We start from the raw sequence: 19109 nt of genomic DNA, 5'->3' as shown, positions 1-19109 counted from the left end.
ATCTTGCTCCGAGGGCGGGTCTTCAGCGTCCCTTGATGCTTGCCCGTGCGACTCACCCGAGTCGTCGGATTCGCACGATTTCGATCGAAACACGAGACTTCCTGAGCTCGACGAACGCCTATCACTAAGGAAATTTGTCGTGGGAAGAGGTTCGTCGCTCTCCGTGCTATTGATGGAGACGTACGAGGGTCGCTTGGACATCCAGTCCTCGGAATCGTCGCCTCCCGTACTCCTAGAAGCATCGGTTACAGTCATCACAAAACCCTGAAGACGGGATTGGGAATGTCTCCTCTTATCCCGAGACTCGCTGGCTGAGAGGATGGCGTGTATTTGCTCCTCCGAGATGTAGCCATCAAGCAGCTCTTTACTCTCTGGTTCCTGCTCCTGCTCCTGTGGAACGCTGCAGGGATAGAAGTTGGTCACTGGCCGGTTACTCTGCGGGACGTCGTGATTTGGGGATTTTGCTCTGAGTCTGGTCTTTTCCGGTATGGAAGGTGCTGGTTCCTGGTCTCTGGAGCTAGTGGACGCTCGGCTGTAGGTGCTACAGCGGGCCTCGCCGTTGGTGTGATGAGTATCCCGGCGCATGACAACGGTCAAGTTCTCTGTGATTACCGGACTGAGAGAACGAGAGTTAGTATGTTGGGGTTTGGTGTCCTCACTAGTGTTGCAAGGGTCGGCTACAGGCTCTGGAAGGGTTATGGCTCCATTGCCATTTTTCACTGGGTCTGGAGATTCATCCGGTCCAGCGAGTGGGGGCTTAATTTCAGCAGCATTTTTTGACGTGTCAGTGAGTGGTTGATTGACGACAGTGAGCGTCTCGGATGGGTTTACGTCTACTTCATCACAGGGCTTTTTATTCTTATCTTTACTTTTCTTTCCCTGAAGAAATGAGAAAGTGCTTCCCTTTCGCTTCTTATCTTTGGGATCTTTAAGCTCTTCAACTTCCTTCTTATCTCCTGAGCTCGAACCTCCAGACAACCTGTTCTTGAACATCTTAAACTTAGAGGATTTCTTTTCCGCATTTTCCGAATCACTTTTACAAGACGAGGTCGAACTTTCATTGGTGTTGGTTCTTCCTCTGAAAGGACTGCGTGGAGGAGTAATCCCGTCCTGGCTGTTAACGTCCTGCCCTACAACTGCCTTCAAGACTTCGCCAGGAGAACTTGTTGTAGATGACACTGAAGTTGGCTTACCGGAGGATTTCATATTCATGAGAAAGTCATCGTCGAAGTCTTCATAGAAGGGCTCGTCATCTTCGTCGTCTTGTGGGGCGGGTGAAGGAATCTTCTTCGTTGAACGGACTGGACAAGGGGAAGGGCTCGTTGGTATCGGTGGTGGGGAGTCTTTTTCGTTGTTGAAGGGAGTAATAGGAAGGGGAGCACTACTTGATGCTGATGAAGGGAAGTGTTGAGGAGGCGATGTCTTGAAGCTCGCCGTGTTATTCTTGATCTTATTTAGAAATTCTTCATCAAATTCTTCGTAATCATTTTCCTCTTCGACGCTAGGCTTCCTCTCTGAAGGCGCTGATCCAGTATTTGGAGTCTGCTTCAGATAGTTCACAATTTCTCCGTCAAATTCTTCATATTCTGGTTCTTCATCTGAATTTGTATTCACTACAATGGGCATTTCTTGAATAGCCATCGGACATTTATTTCCAGATGAGGAATCAGGAGATGAATCATCAGCATCCCCCGGCTCATCTTCAGGTCTTCTTGAAACAACTTGTTTCTTCCCATCGTCATCTGCTTCCTGTTCGTGATTCTCCTGTGTCTCCGTATCTATTGTAACAACAGCTATCTCAACCACAGGTTCAACATCCATGCTCACTATATCCTCACTGAACCTCAGTTCACGTCGCTCGGCGTGATGGATAGTGATATCTTTGTTTAGTTTCTCATTCGCGACGTCGGAAGCTACGTTTTCTTTGTTTGAATCAGAGAGAACCTCTGCGCTTGTAACGCTAACTTCGTCAACAGACTTAGTAAGGGCGTGAACACTCCTAGACAGAGGAATGCTAGGGGAGGGTGATTTCCTTCTCTCCGTTGGATTTTTCTTCTGAATAGCGGGAGAAAGTTTGGGCGAACTTATTTCCGATCGGTTAAGAAGAGAGCTGTTGTTTAGCGGGATGACTGGCTGTTTATGGGGGCGTTTCTGAGAGCTACCTCCTTCCTCCCTCTTAAATTCAGTTGTGAGGTCTTTCGAGGAGATTTCGTCTTTCTTCTGAATTTTCTTCAGTTTCACTCCGAACATCTCTCCAGCTGGCAGAGTTTTGTCTTCTCTGTCATCATCTCCGGTTCTGTCTCCGTTGTTGTGCTCGTCAGGTCTCTTCACACTCTTGAGTTTGACCCCACTCAGGGGAAACATGGGCTCTTTCTTGAGAACACTGACCTCTTCGTCTGAGGAGCCGGATGTCCCGTCGTCTGCAGCCTATCACCGGAGAAAGAAACAGAGATAAGAACGGGAGAAAGAGTTTGAAAATATTATATTAATCATATGAGACCCACCTTCGAACAAATAAGTATTCATTTGCAAATTTGTATTGATATGAATTGAAATAAAAATAAAAAGTCCATATCAATTAAATATAAACACGATATTTAAAATATTGTGCAAATCACTTAGTATTATTTCTGCATAGCAAGTTTTGAAAATTATTTCTGATTTTAACATTGCCATATATATGGCAGGATACTGAAATGTAGACGATATAGGCCTATGGGAGCAACTAATGGAGAGGCCTGAAACTATAAACCAGCATCCTATGTATTCATAGCGTGCTAGGTGATGGGGAAATAAACATTAAAATAACAGGCCACATGGAATATTCCTTCATTTTGAAGGAAATACGCCACTGGGAGAGCACTCCAGTGGTCTCCCAGGAGAACTCTAGTGGTGTATCAGGGAGCATACTCCAGTAATGTGCCAGGAAGTGCACTCCAGAGAATAACACAGATAACAAAACAAGGAACCCAAGACATACCAGGTCCCCGTTGTTGGCCAGGACCCCAACAAAAAGACATACCAGAATAGAGAGTCACAGGTGGAGTCCTCCAGTCCTGTCCCATGGACCACAGCTGTTCATGACACATGTGAACGATATGACCGTATACACTATATCTCTCAAGTCGATGTTTGTGGATGAAACAAATCTAATGTGTAAAAATATCAATGAAAAATTATGTAAAAAATAGCTTTCTCTACAATGACAAACTACAGGAGGAGTTGGGCATGTGGTTACTAGACTTCAACTACAAGAAAAGCAATGTGACTGGATAGTTAACATATAATTCATCCAATGCTATAACAACAAGGTCATTAGTGCAGAATAAACAAATTGTCAACTAAACCTAGAGGCTTAATTTACAAATCTCGACCCAACTACCCAAACAGGAGGATTCAAACCGGAGGAGACAAGCTCTTTTGTCAAACTACAACAACAAGGCTTACATGTAGAGAATGGAAATCATTTAATAAGTTTTTTTGTTTATCCTTGGGCTAGAAGAGTTGCTGAATAAGGCATCACTGATAGTGATTTATGAGGTAGTGAATGTAAGGAAAGGTGCCTCAGGTACCACATCAAGGTATCCATCATAATATTGGTCTCCACATGTGAGCTACCAAAAATTAGCCCAATATATCTGCCCGAAACGCTGTGCGTACTAGTGGCTTTACAAGAATGTAAACACATCATGCTATGTACTCTCATAAACCCAAATGTAACTTCTTGCATATATATGTAAATAAATTATTATTTAATTTAATAATCGCCATTATTGACATTTCTGATCCTCCAAAGTGTGTTTTGTTCACCTAAAGGAAGTTTTAATCCCCCAGAGTGAAGTTTGATCCTCCAGAGAGAAAGTTCTGACCTTCCAAAGAGAGAGAGAATCTAATCTTCCAAAGAAATTTCTGATGTTACCAAGAGAGTGCTGATCTTTAACATAGAGCTCTGATCTTAAAGATAGAGTTCTAATCCTCCAAAGAGAGTTCTCATTCCGCATGAGATCACTGTGTGCATCTCTACCACCTCGTGGGTGAAATGCTGGCCCAGTCAATCCGGCCGCCTCCACGCCCCCTGACAAGTTGGAATGACTTTGAATGCCTTGACAACTTTGCAATATCAAGAGAAACATTTAACAGATCACAATCAACAGGTTAAAGTTCAACAGGATTAGGTGAAGGCTAACAGGTACTAGATGACACCAACACACCAACACACACACACACACACACACACACACACACACACACACACACACACACACACACACACACACACACACACCCACCTTAGAACAAGGAGAAATTCCAGAGGTAAGTGAGGGAATAGCTAACCAGGAACCACTGGAAGAGTTTGAGATTACCAGTGGGGAAGTAAGGAAGTGTTTACTAGAGTTGGACGTGACGAAGGCTATAGGCCCAGATGGAATCTCCCCTTGGGTTCTAAAGGAAGGAGCAAGAGAACTGAGCCTACCACTCTCCATAGTGTATAACAAATCACTGGCAACAGGGGAACTGCCAGATACTTGGAAAGCAGCTAACGTAGTCCCGATATACAAGAAAGGGGATAGACAGGAGGCACTGAACTACAGGCCAGTGTCCCTAACCTGCATACCATGCAAGCTGATGGAGAAGATTGTGCGAAAAAAACTAGTGGAGCATCTGGAGCGAAGGAACTTTGTAACACAGCATCAACATGGGTTCAGGGATGGCAGGTCCTGCCTCACAGGGTTACTTGAATTCTACGACCAGGCAACAAAAATAAGGCAAGAAAGAGAAGGGTGGGCAGACTGCATATTTTTGGATTGTCAGAAAGCCTTTGATACAGTGCCACACAAGAGGCTAGTGCGAAAGTTGGAGATGCAGGCTGGAGTGAGAGGGAAGGTACTCCGGTGGATAGAGGAATACCTAAGCAACAGGAGACAACGAGTCTGTGTGAGGGGTGAGGTCTCAGATTGGCGAGACGTCACAAGTGGAGTCCCGCAGGGGTCAGTCCTTGGACCTATACTGTTTCTGGTATATGTAAATGATCTCCCAGAGGGTATAGATTCGTTCCTCTCAATGTTTGCCGACGATGCAAAAATTATGAGGAGGATTGAAACAGAGGATGATAGTAGGAGGCTACAAGATGACCTGGATAGACTGAGTGAATGGTCCAACAAATGGCTGTTGAAGTTCAACCCGAGTAAATGCAAAGTAATGAAACTAGGCAGTGGAAACAGGAGGCCAGGCACAGGATACAGAATAGGAGATGAAGTACTTAATGAAACAGACAGAGAGAAAGATCTAGGAGTTGATATCACACCAAACCTGTCTCCTGAAGCCCACATAAAGAGAATAACGTCTGCGGCATATGCGAGGCTGGCTAACATCAGAACGGCGTTCAGGAACCTGTGTAAGGAATCATTCAGAATCTTGTACACCACATATGTAAGACCAATCCTGGAGTATGCGGCCCCAGCATGGAGCCCGTACCTTGTCAAGCACAAGACGAAGCTGGAAAAAGTCCAAAGGTATGCTACTAGACTAGTCCCAGAACTAAGAGGCATGAGTTATGAGGAAAGGCTGCGGGAAATGCACCTCACGACACTGGAAGACAGAAGAGTAAGGGGGGACATGATCACAACCTACAAAATCCTCAGGGGAATCGACCGGGTAAACAAGGATGAACTTTTCAACACTGGTGGGACGCGAACAAGGGGACACAGGTGGAAGCTGAGTACCCAAATGAGCCACAGAGACGTTAGAAAGAACTTTTTCAGTGTCAGAGTAGTTAGCAAATGGAATGCATTAGGAAGTGATGTGGTGGAGGCTGACTCCATTCACAGTTTCAAATGTAGATATGATAGAGCCCAATAGGCTCAGGAATCTGTACACCAGTTGATTGACGGTTGAGAGGCGGGACCAAAGAGCCAGAGCTCAACCCCCGCAAGCACAATTAGGTGAGTACAATTAGGTGAGTACACACACACACACACACACACACCAACAGCAAAAAAAACTCTCACATCTTTCTTTTTCGGTTCAACCTTCTTGAGCTTAATCTCTCCAATGTTGACCCCGACGAGCGGGCCGCCGATGGGGACTCTCATGACCTTCTTAGGCTTGATCAGCTGAGGCTCGTCGTCCTCGTCGTCCTCGTCGGAGCTGGTGGTGGGGACGTGGTCTGAGGTCACGTTAGTCCGTCCGGGAAGTGTAGCCGATTTCTGTAAAAGAATAGGGAAGTGAGCACTAGTGGATTTAATGATTTTATGGGGGATAGGCAGCCTGCCTATGGAGGATAGACAGCCTGCCTATGGGGGATAGACAGCCTGCCTATGGCGGATAGACAGCCTGCCTATGGGGAATAGGCAGCCTGTCTATAGGGGATAGGCAGCCTGCCTATGGAGGATAGACAGCCTGCCTATGGGGGACAGACAACCTGCCTATGGGGGATAGACAGCCTGCCTATGGTGGATAGACAGCCTGCCTATAGGGGATAGGCAGGCTGCTCTTCAAGGTCGAACTACTATTCCTTCCCAGGAGGCAACTTTTGGTTAACTCCGGAGTTAACATCTATTTACTGGTGTAGGGCGGGAACAAGGTGAACAGAAGCATTAGATGAAAGGGAAATGTGCCCAACTTTTTTGTCCGGCTCGGGGATTCCTCCAACTCTGGATTTCGATATTCTAATGATACCTCCGAGATTCGAACCTGTGCCATCAGGGTGACAATTGTTTGGGAGCTCAGTGATAAAGCCCATTGTGCCATCGTGAGCGAATAAGTGTGTTCAGAGAATTGCTGAAATATATCAACAGTCTTTTTATAGCATAAATGGTTCAAGAACTTGACCACAACAGTGTCTGTGCACTGTAATAATTAATTATTATTTTTATTATTATTATTATTATTATTATTTTTATTATTATTATTATTATTATTATTTTTATTATTATTATTATTATTATTATTATTATTATTATTATTATTATTATTTGCATGAATTACTCATCAAGGGTCAACGTTGTCGTCATTTTGTACACGTATCGATAAGTATTCAAGAGCGAATCGTTCATGGTGTTAGAATAAAGCCTCACAGCCTAAGTGAGACAAAAAGCTCTCTTCCTCCCTCTCTATCTCTCTCTCTCTCTCTCTCATCTGCAGCCCGTCCTCATCAACAAACACCAAATACTCGTTAAACAAGCCACCAAACACCCCCCCCCTTTCCCCACTTCCTGTTTGTGAATATAAAACACCTTAAACACACGACTCACAACTGAGGACGTGTTTTTGTTATTCTCGAGCAGTGCTTCGTTCACGTTCTCTGCTCGAATCAAACGTTCATAAATGCTTCATTCACGAGCTTCAAACACCAATAATGGCTTGTATTTGACGGTACTGCGGTTCGAGGCACGTGAGGGAGACAGAGTGAACAGGGAAATGCAGCTGAAGTTTTCCAAGGAGGAAGTGACGCCAGTGAGGGAGTGGCACCTCCTAGGGAGGAGTGCCAGGAGGGCCATCAATGATCGATAATGTCATCACTACTGCTTCGTTTCAACAGGATATCCGTTAGATCTTTTTTTTTTTTGCTTTTATCCGACCGCTTCCTGGTACATGTTGTGGTGATGGTGGTTGTGGTGGTGGTCATGTAGGTGGTGGTGGTGGTAGAGTAGATGGTCGTAGTGGTGGTGGTACTTATCAATACCCTTACTGACAGGACACAAAAGCACCAATACAGTTCACTGCAATTATTCCCTTAATTCATGGTATAGGTGGTGGTAGGGGAGAGGTGGTATAGGTGGCGGTAGTGGTGGTGGTGGTGTAGATGGTGGTAGTGGTAGTGTGGGTGGTGGTGGTGCTAAATAAGTGTACGGACAACACAACAAATATTTCAGACTTCATGAAAATCGCAAAGAAGAGCTAGGAGGAGGTGGAGGAGTGGGGGGTCAGATTGGTTTAGAAACCGATATTTCTTAAAGTGTGGCACTGGGACCGACCCTGCCTGGCCTGTGACGCTCACATGGCCCGATACTGCATGTGTCAAAGTTAGCAAGACTAGCCCTAGACATCTGGCCTTCAGCCTCGGATTGACAGTCCATTCTATTTTATAAATATATATATATATTATAATAACTATATAATTATAACGATGGTGATATATTTATAAATACATATATATTATAATTATTATATATGATTATAATCTGATCATATAACGCGCCATGGCGTTGATTATATAGAAGGCCAAGGGGCTGATATATAGAGAGCCATGGAGTTGATATATAGAGGGCCATGGGGCTGATATATAGAGGGCCATGGAGCTGATATATAGAGGGCCATGGGGCTGATATATAGAGGGCCATGGAGCTGATATATAGAGGGCCATGGGGCTGATATATAGAGGGCCGTGGAGCTGATATATAGAAGGCCATGGGGCTGATATATAGAGGGCCATGAGGCTGATATATAGAGGGCCATGGAGTTGATATATAGAGGGCCATGGGGCTGATATATAGAGGGCCATGGGGCTGATATATAGAGGGCCATGAGGCTGATATATAGAGGGCCATGGGGCTGATATATAGAGGGCCATGGGGCTGATTGTACAGAGGTCCAAGGGGCTGATTGTACAGAGGTTCAAAGGGGCTGATTGTAGAGAGGTCCAAGGGGGCTGATTGTACAGAGGTCCATGAGGCTGATTGTACAGAGGTCCAAGGGGGCTGATTGTACAGAGGTTCAAAGGGGCTGATTGTACAGAGGTCCAAGGGGGCTGATTGTACAGAGCCCTCTGGAGAGCAGCAAGCACTCACCGACTGGTGATTATCGAGGGTTGGGCCGCTCCTGCTGGCGTCGAGAGTGTTGTCGGAGCCAGAGAGCCGGTTGTGCCGCAGTAGGATATCCTGCAAGATCTTGAGCCACCTCTCTCGCTCCTCCCTGGTCTCCGCGGCCTAGCGCACCAAGGCGTGGATTAGCAAGATTCGAGGAAGAGAAGAAACGATAGAATGAGTGAAAAAGATAAGTAGATGGTAGATAGAAAAGAAAGCGAGAGAGAGAGAGAGAGAGAGAGAGAGAGAGAGAGAGAGAGAGAGAGAGAGAGAGAGAGAGAGAGAGAGAGAGAGAGAGAGAGAGAGAGAGAAATAAAAAAGTTTCAAACAACGAGAATAATAAGGGCAACGGAAATTATTTGCAAATACAGAAGATATTAAACAAACATAATTTTAAACAACAGAAATATTATATTTTCCTCTTACCTTGCTCATAACTTATAATAAAAAAGCAAGTTTCAATGCCTCTCCCTTTTATGGTCCTTATACTTATCAATACCCTTACTGACAGCACACAAAAGCACCAATACAGTTCACTGTAATTCCCTTCATTCATCTCTATGTAAACTAACTTTTTCTTAGCCTAAGTTAACAATTTACCCCTACAAGCATTCTTGTTGCTCAGGGCATGAAGGGTCTGAATGACAACAGGTCTATCTCTGTCTCTGTCTGTCTGTCTGTCTGTCTCTCTCTCTCTCTCTGTCTCTGTCTCTGTCTCTGTCTCTCTGTCTCTGTCTGTCTCTCTGTCTCTGTCTCTCTGCCTCTCTCTCTCTCTCTCTCTCTCTCTCTCTCTCTCTCTCTCTCTCTCTCTCTCTCTCTCTCTCTCTCTCTCTCTCTCTCTCTCTCTCTCTCTTTCTCTCTCTCTCTCTTTCTCTCTCTTTCTCTCTCTCTCTTTTTCTCCAGTACCTCTTTATCTAACAAACCCACCCTAGCATCCCCTAACAAACCCCCCCTCCCCTAACAACCACTAACAAACTCCTCCCTCTCCCCCACACTAGCAGAGATCAACCCACCAACTTCATAGAATGAAGGTTCCTGCGCGACAGACTAAAGGGGAAATGAGTCTTCATGAGCCCGGGCTTCTTAGAGCGCACGTCCTCCAGCAGCGTCAGGTCCAGCGAGCCCTTGAGCCCTGAGAGCTGCTCGTAGTCGTCCTGGGAGCGGTAGTAGGTGAGCAGGCGACCGTCCAGCACGAAGTAATATCTCTTCCACGAACCGAAGGGACCCTGTATGGCATGGAGACGAAGGGGAGGTTAGTGAGGTCTTTCAACCTGTTGTTGCTACAGATTCAGCTACTCGGAACAAGTTCCAAGCAGCACGGGCTATGGCGAGCCCGTAACTTACCTGGCACAGGAGCGGGGCAAGTAGCACGGGCTATGGTTAGCCCTGGTGTCTTTCAACCAGTTGTAGGAACATATATATTGCATGGAATAGGCGAAAGGAAGGGAAATAAGTGGATAGGGAAGGTAAAGGCGAAGCCTAATAGAAAATAAATCCCTCATAGAGTGGAAATTGGCTAATGGGTGGAATAGAGATAACAAGCGAAAGAAGGGAATTGGAAAAGACAGCCAAAGGAAGGAAACTGAGGGGACAGAAGCGAGGAATAAGGACAAGTGAAGGATTAGGTATAAGAGGTAAAGAAAAGTGTGTGATAGTATGGTAATCTAGTTAATTATCCCCCACAGAAACAGAAAACGGAAGAAGTAATCATTGTGTTTATTGCGTCGTATTTTTAACGTATTGTTAATCCCGGAAAAAACACAAATCTTGGACGCATTGAATGAGAGGACAGGGTGAAATCGTCATCTGAAACTAAAATTAAAAATAAAAAAAATATTTAAAAAACAGATTTTTGAAAACGCCTGTGTCACGTGTCAAAATATTGACAGGCGAGACATGATACATATACTGACACGTGTCATATTCTGTAGCAGATACGCATGTGGGTCCCAGCATCGACTCTTGAGGTTCTTCCACGTTACTATATGATAATCTGACTCTTACTGTGACTGGCTCCTTCGTCAGAGCTGCTCAAGATGCCCCCTGGCTCCTGCCCCCTGGCTCCTGTCATCTCAACTGTCAGTCAACTGGTGTACAGGTTCCTGAGCTCAATGGGTTGTTGTTGTTGTTATAGAGTCAGCTACTCGGAACAAGTTCCAAGTAGCACGGGTTATGGTGAGCCCGTAACTTACCTGGCACAGGAGCGGGGCAAGTAGCACGGGCTATGGTTAGCCTCGTGGACGGGAGATGTCTCCCGTCTCTGTGGCCCAATGGGCTTAGGAACCCAATATATATATATATGGTTAAGCCCAATGGGCTTAGAAAAGTGTACCCCAAATGGATCCACGAGTGTCGTCGGGAGATGATCAGTCGTGGAGCTTAGTTAATAAGCACCAGGACTGACCAATCGTCATAGACAATCATTGGTGCGGTGGTTCAAACACCTTTATTGAAACAATAAAATACATCTCAAAGGGATAGAGTAGCTTAGGTTATTTCTACCTACTGTGAGTAGGTAGGTGGTCACGGTACTGTGTACGTTTAGGGGGGGGGGGGGATGGGATGATCCTAGACGTCATGGTTTCGAATCCTGGTCGGGTCATTTAGCTAGAGAGGAGACAACTTAACCCTGTGGTGACCAGTTTACAACTGAGCTGTTGTGGTGGTTGTAATACGCTCAAGAAGGCTGACGACATGAAAATAGTCAACACCCGCTAACATAAACAGTTCAACGCTTGAACAACAGTTCACTCACAACCCTCATCCCGTGACACGTTAGAGTTAAATGACGTGGTACATATGCAATTATAATCCACATTATAATTGCAAAAAAATTATGAAATCCTGGTACAGCAACATCAATGCATTGTAACAACACCCTATTATCAGCTCTCAGGGGGGGAAGGGTAAACAATTGTGACCTTTCGACAACTACAGGATTGGCGTAATGACCAAACCATAACTCAGAAGATGGAGAAGCGACGACGTTTCGGTCCGTCTTGGACCATTATCAAGACGTTGTGATGACTTGATAATGGTCCAAGATGGACCGAAACGTCGTTGTTTGTGTGTTGTGGTTTGGTCATCATTTCGTCAGCCACGTTATTGTGACTCATCGTCTGCACACACGATTGGTGATTGTGACCCATCACAAGTCTGTGAATCACGGGATTAGAGCGTCACACACATGGATTTCAGACTAAACAAATTCCCACTAATACTGGGGATTATTATAATTAATCCAACGTTAGGCGTTGGATTAATCCAAGGATTGGCTATCATCAATTGGCGATTGATGATAGCCAATCCTGCAGCGCTTCTAGGCTGACGGTATATTCCTCACTTGTCACAGACATGATCAAGATCAAATAGAGATGGAAAACGTGAGGACTGGAAGGAGGTGGGATTAGGATTGGAGTAAGAACAATCATAATGTTCTGCAAGAACAGTAAGAACATTATGGTAGAGCTGAGGCTAGTGGGCACGTGTAAGGCACGACCTTTTATCTTTCCACATAATTATTCCAAATTATTTCACTACTTTTATGTTTTCATGAATAATATTCTTTTCAAAATAAGTATTGTTTAACTTCTATTACATCTGTTCTTATTTCTCTTCTCATCTTTCCTTCTATCCTCATCTTTTGTTTCTCTCTCTCTCTCTCTCTCTCTCTCTCTCTCTCTCTCTCTCTCTCTCTCTCTCTCTCTCTCTCTCTCTCTCTCTTTCTCTCTCTCTCCTACAGTACTTTTGATCTTCACACATTCATCGTAGACTTCTTGTTGAAGTGTCAATTATCCTGAGCACCAGAAGGACAACTTCTTGTTGATGTGTCCCTTATCCTGGGCTCCAGGGGGGACAGGCTCCTGTTGAAGTGTCCATGATCATGAACTCCAAAACATGTCACAAGTGAAGCCACTATAGACATGTCAACAATAATATAAACCAACCAACAAGATGAATAAGTACAATTTAACCCGTGTATATAATTGTTTATATACCAGTTAAATTCTATTACTCATAATAATATCTATCCTGCGTCTAAGCCCTCGTCTACTCGAGCGAGCGAGGCGGGTACACAGAGCTAGAGCTCAGAGAGAGAGTCTGTGTGTTGCCAATACTTGAGTGCAACTCAGCAGATTACAGCTGCTTAAGGTCTTAAACACCTGACAAGTTTAGAAAACAGTGACTCAGTATGCAGACTCGGTATACACAGGCAGTATGTATGTATGGTATACACATGCGGTATACACACAGACTTGGTATACACACACTCGGTACATACACACTCATACACAAAGCCTCGGTATACAGAATCAGTACTCAGACTCAGTGGATTGTTATATCAGTAATTTATAAGTTCATTGTTATTATACTGATAGGTGGATATTATATGGATAAATGGATATTATAATGGATAAGTGGATTGGTAAACAAAAAATTGATCAAAATTGATCAAATTTTTGAAAATAATATATTTTCCTCGATATTTGTGTGCATGTGTTTTTGTGTACTTTTCATGTATATGGTTTTTATTCAAGTTTACCATAATTTTTTTTTATTCGACTATTGTCGATTTCTTAAATAAAATATTGGAGGTTTGGGGAGGGGGATAGCGGTGTTTATCAGCCGTTATATGTGAACTGTTAATTTAGGAGTGTGAGTATATGTGAGTATTTTGAGGCACAGAAAACAAAGATATTACTGCAGAGGACTGAAGTGGATTCAGATAATATATACAAGTTTAAACGAATAATGGATTGAATTTACATATAAAAATAAAACGCATTATTAGAGAACCAAATTTGAAAAATTTAGATTGACTAATAATATTGATAAATACTGATTGGGCAGTTGGGTCGTAGATGGGTAGAACAAGTTTGGCACACGAGCACCGTAGAGAGACAAGTTCTCTTGTGTTTTAAAAGTTTTGAAAAGCGACTGAACGTGAATTGGAGTCTTGCTTCGCCTGGGAGGCAATGTTGTCATACGTAGTGTTCCAATATTTTGTGCTGCTGGTGTGTTGACGTGAAGGAGGAGGGGGGGGGCTCCTGGCACCCCCCTTCCCTGGCACTCCCTGGCACTCCGCTTCCTGTGGCGCAGGGGTGAGGGGCATTGACGCACATCCTCATTTTTTTTTCTCTCTCTCACTCGAAACTCACTTTACTGCCTCACTCACTAATTCATTCTTTCTTCCTATTAACTATCTCTTTTTCTATAACCAGCTTCATATTTTTTGGACGCAAATGAATCAACAAGCATTTTTTTTTTATATAATTGGGACTCTGTGTCCCACCCGAGAGGTATTCAGTTCTTGGGAACTACATTTGTAATTATCTACTAGTACTTCCGCTGTCTTGGTCATTCCATTTTCTACTTACTCTTACGTTAAAATTATTCTCTTACAGAAAGTGCGTCTGCTGTTCGCGAATCCAACTGTTACTGGCAGAGGTCTTTTTACCATTTATAATGAACCTAATCAGTTTAAACTTATGATCTTACCACTAAGACAATCTTCAGAGCAGGATGTCGGGATCGAACTATCGTTTGAGGTCACTCCAGGTGTGCGTTTTACACATATATATCACGTTATTAGGACTTTATTGTGAATCTTGCCCCTTCTTCAGTAGGGACGCCTCCTTACATATTTAATCTACTGTTTTCATCTGCTTCTTTATTTTTAATTATCGGTATTTTGGTCAATATAAAGCTAGGATGAGTAGTCAGATTGTGCTGTTCTCAGCATTCCTTAAATTTGTACAGATTTTTCCTTGGTCTACTGTTTTAGTGGATTTTAAATCCTTAGATGTTTTACACCCAAAAAATCTTTTGGATGTTTCATATCCAAAAGAATTTAAATTTAAAATTTTGCAGCATAAATACTCAGTAAAAAATGGTCAACCGTCTAAAGCTCTATTCATTCGTGTGTCAGAAAATTCTCCCCAAATTGATTGGGCAAGTTCTTCTTCTATAACTAATTGTCGAAGCATTTTCAATAGAAATGTTATTGATTCTGCTTTAAAACAAATCACAAAACCATACAATATTAACACTAGTAATGGCTTGTACAATTTGAATACATTTTTAATTAATCAATTAAAAACGATTTGAGTAAGATCATCAATAATCAGTTATCCCATTAATAACTCATTAAAATATCACAAATATTGTTGCTTCCTGGAACTCACATGTTCCAGGAACATGGAACATGCAGCAGACCAATGGGCCTGTTACATCTTTTTATGATCATGAACCAAAGATTATTTCACCTCACCTCATTGTTCGTTACCTCACTGATTGATTGATTGATAAAGATTAAGCCACCCAAGAGGTGGCACGGGCATGAAAAGCCCGTAAGTACCTCACTGTTTTCCTCCCTGCCTATATACTACCACCGCTGACCTATAATATCTTACGGGCTATTCATGCCCTTGCCACCTCTTGGGTGGCTAAGTGCAGCTCATGTTCCAGCACTCACCAACTACAAGGACTGTACCGCCACCACCAAGAAATGCGCGAACTGTGGAGAACACCACGCCCCCCCCCCCCCCATCTCCTACCTCTGCACAAACGGAAGGAGGAACTGAATAAGAATAAAGAGAAGACCACCACGCCACCGACCACCCAGCGGCAAGTCCTCGCATCCTTAGACCTTGGACCTGACCCAGTGCCCGAGCCTCCCTTCTACAAGCCAGATGCAAACTACGACCGTATGGACTGGACGCCCTAACAAGCCTCAGCAGCAGGACCCACCAGAACCAGAGACGCCGACATCCATCTAGAACATCCACATTTAGGTCGTCATTGAGTATGCGGACAGAGTTGCGAAATAAGATCACAACTTGTTCCTCAGAACAGTAAACAGGCTTCTGGAAGCAAAGGGCATTGCGCCTGTACTGGTACCAGTGACTGAATATGAAATTGTAGCCACCCAGACCGAAGTCCCACGACTGACGAAGGCAATTGTAGACACCCAGATGGACGCTTCATGGACGACGATAACTGCGGACGCCCAGACTGACATTCCACAACGACGACAATTGTAGACACCCAAACGGACACTCCACGGACGACGACTTCGGGCACCCAGAGGACGCTGACACCAGTAAACAACACAAAGAAAGCAGGAATACTAGCGACGCAGGACGAAGAGGACTACGCATCTTCAGACGAGCATGTGGACCATGAGGACCTCTCCGGCATAGATGAGTATGGCTCCGAAGATGCAGCCTCCACGTTCACATCGGGTACGGACGCCCATGTTTGAGGGCCACGAAGCACATGGCATGTTGGACACAACCAGAGGTCAATACACCGCTTTTAGAAATGGCCAGACGATCACCAGCGACTTACCGCGGAATATCGTCGGGTATCTTCCACGATACCCTACACTGTCAGCTATTACTGCTACCTATTACTTACGTGTTTCTGTAAGTGTGTCGTGTGTGTATATATAAAGCATGAGTTTTTGCATTCATATTCATAACTATGAATAAAAACAAGCAAAATGAATACACTACTATAAGTTAACCTTATATCTTACCTTTTTCTTCATAAAAAGGAATCCTTGTGACTTCTCTCCTTTACTCTCCTCTTCTTTAATTCCTGTTTCTTGCTTTTCTCTCTTCATGTTCTCCTCTTGCGTTTGTTTGTTGGCTGGTGGTGAGTCGTGCTTGATGGCTTTGCTAGTCTCTTTCTTCTCTTTGTGGTCAGACTTTTCCTTGCGGTCAGACTTCTCCTTGTGGTCTGACTTCTCCTTGTGGTCTGACTTCTCTTTGTGGTCAGACTTCTCTTTGTGGTCAGACTTCTCTTTGTGGTCAGACTTCTCCTTGTGGTCAGACTTCTCCTTGTGGTCAGACTTCTCCTTGTGGTCAGACTTCTCCTTGTGGTCAGACTTCTCCTTGTGGTCAGACTTTTCTTTGTGGTCAGACTTCTTCCTGATATCCTTTACTTTCTCTTGTACCCCTTCTTCTTCATTTTTTCTTTCTTTACCCTTTTTTCTATGTCTGCTGCTTGTGTTTTCTTTGGGGCTCTTCTTCTTCTCCTCTCTTCCACCTCTCTCTTCCGCCTTCAAATCTCTGCATGTACTTTCTTTGTCAACACTTCTAGCTGTCTCTTTCCTGTCCCTTTCTTGATCGTCTCTGTCTCCATCCCTTTCGCCAATGTCGCTTTCCTTCTGGCTATCGTCTTTTGCTTTATGTTTGTGTTCTGTATCTTCCTCTTTAGGCATTCTACGACTTTCTCTTTTTGTGACTTCTGGAATTCTATGTTCTGTCGATTTTGATCCTGTATTCTCTTCATTTTCCGTTGGATTGTTGTTTGTTTCCTCTCCTTTCTGTTTATCATCTCCATGTTGCGTCTGGTTATCTTTTCGTCTCCTTTGTCTTTCGTCTGTGCTGTTATTTCGCTCTCTCTGCCTTTCTGTGTTGAGTCCTGCAATAGCCTTGTCATCTTTTCGTCCCTCTTTTACTTCGTTTCTGCCATTAAGAGGCTGTTTCTCCGCCTTTGTTTCACTTCCACTATCATCGTGTCTTTCCCGCGTGGTGGCATTTTTCCTGGGCTTCCCCTCCGAACTTCGCTCCGTTCTCTTACCAGTCTCTCCTGCTGCGTTTTCTTTCTCTGGCGAAGAGCAGACATCTTTTTCTCTGGCGTCCTGGTCCAATTTTTCCCTGTGTTCAAGATTCTTGGTTAACTCTTCGTCCTGCTTCTTCAACAGCACTTTCAAGCTGCTCTTGAAGGTTTCGTCATCAGCAGAGGGCGTTGGAGGAGTCGCGGAGACACCTGAAGCTAAATCTGTGGAATGTTGTAGAGGAGAATTGGACCTGTCTGCCATTTCTTGTTAGTCTTGTGTGTTTGTAAATTTACCTTATACTTTTCTTGAGTCTTCAGATCTTAGCCACGTCTTATTTATTTATACTTTTAGGGGGTTTCTGTCCTTCTTGTCTTGAAAGTTTTAGAGTCATGTAAAGTCATATGAATGGTTTTCGTTTTTTTAATCTCGAAAATAAAAGTATATTTCGTATTTTGAGCGGTTACATCTCGCTTTGTTATGAGATTTGCTTTTTACTATGTGTCGTCAGCGAGGTATGTCAGTTGTTGACATATGCTGACGCACTATATTTCTCTACAGTGGCACCGTCACTTGGTTCTCGTTCACCGTCGCCTGGTTCTCGTTTAGCGTCACTAGGTTCTCGTTCACCGTCAACTTGGTTCTCGTTCACCGTCACCAGGTTCTCGTTTAGCGTCACCTTCTTCTCGTTCACCGTCTCTGGTTTTCAGGAATCGTCACATTTTCACTGTTACCGTTCACGTTTTCACTGTCAGATTTTCTATATTTTATATCCATGCTTTCGTCAGACAGAAATCATCATCTCATGCTGTCACAAACAGTCCAATCTGTAACACCAATCAGTAGCAGCACTAGCTCGTAGCATCACTAGCCCATAGCACCACCATTTCGTAACGCCACTAGTACGTAACACCACAAGTGCGTACTAGCACTACAAGTGCGTACTAGCACCACTAGCTCCGTACAACCACTAGCCTAGAACCACCACCACCACCACCACTCCGCATCACCAATAGCACCGTCCGCTACTGCAACACCTCCAGCCCCCCACTAGCACTTGACACAACTAGCCAATAGCGCCACCAGCGGCGAGGAGAGGGGGGGGGGGGAGGGGTGTTTACAAACTATTGGAGGCAAAATAGTCGACAACGTCTGCGTGAGTGTGTCTCACTCTCCACCCACTCCTGGTCGCTGGTCGGTGTCACGGGACCCCGCCACTCCCCACCGCCACAGCCAATCCGCTACCGGAAAAGCCAACTGTCCCTTAGGAAAAGCAGTAATTTCACCGTTGAATTAGCAGACTGGACGGCCAATAGAACAGCGAAAATCCGCACCAACGCGCCGGGTAAAAGTGAATGGTATTTGTCGCGATGTCAACGGTGGCCAACTGTGCTATCAAGTCCTCTGCCCTCTGTAATCACATTTCCGCTGCAGTGTTGCCATCTCCTGCTACGAATAACTCTGAGTAACAGCAGCGCTTCCTACCGTAGAGTCACGGGTTTCCACGAGGCGTCAACACGAAGGCTATACAAGGCCATTAACACCGCAAATTGGCGTTTTATAATGCTGTTCAGGAATACCATAGTCAGCCGTGCACACGAACGAACTGTCCATGCGAGCAAGATTCGACACTTTGGAAACAGTTGTAATTTAACGTTCGTGTATTTTTATTATCTTTAGGCTTTTGATGACATTATATCTATTTTCGCAATGAACGACCTAGATAACATTTTTCCCAG

At 44.2% G+C, this 19109-nt stretch overlaps 1 protein-coding gene across 1 annotated transcript in view; it reads right to left on the bottom strand.

Moving 5' to 3' along the window:
* LOC123758694 (uncharacterized) overlaps positions 1-18821 on the bottom strand; it is a 19812-nt gene extending 991 nt beyond the window's left edge. Inside the window, exons 1-5 of the mRNA XM_045743251.2 lie at positions 16345-18821; positions 9818-10030; positions 8790-8927; positions 6009-6206; positions 1-2427 (exon numbers count right to left, since the gene is read on the bottom strand). The exon at positions 1-2427 is cut by the window's left edge and continues 991 nt beyond it. Of these exons, the coding sequence (XP_045599207.2) occupies positions 1-2427; positions 6009-6206; positions 8790-8927; positions 9818-10030; positions 16345-17634 (4266 nt within the window). The 5' untranslated portion in view covers positions 17635-18821. The remainder of the gene's footprint in view (positions 2428-6008; positions 6207-8789; positions 8928-9817; positions 10031-16344) is intronic.
* Between the last annotated feature and the right edge of the window lie 288 nt (positions 18822-19109).

Source organism: Procambarus clarkii, chromosome 31 (genome assembly GCF_040958095.1).
Source record: "Procambarus clarkii isolate CNS0578487 chromosome 31, FALCON_Pclarkii_2.0, whole genome shotgun sequence".
In the NCBI taxonomy this organism is placed as follows: Eukaryota; Metazoa; Arthropoda; class Malacostraca; order Decapoda; family Cambaridae; genus Procambarus; species Procambarus clarkii.
This window is presented reverse-complemented; position numbering and strand designations above follow the sequence as displayed.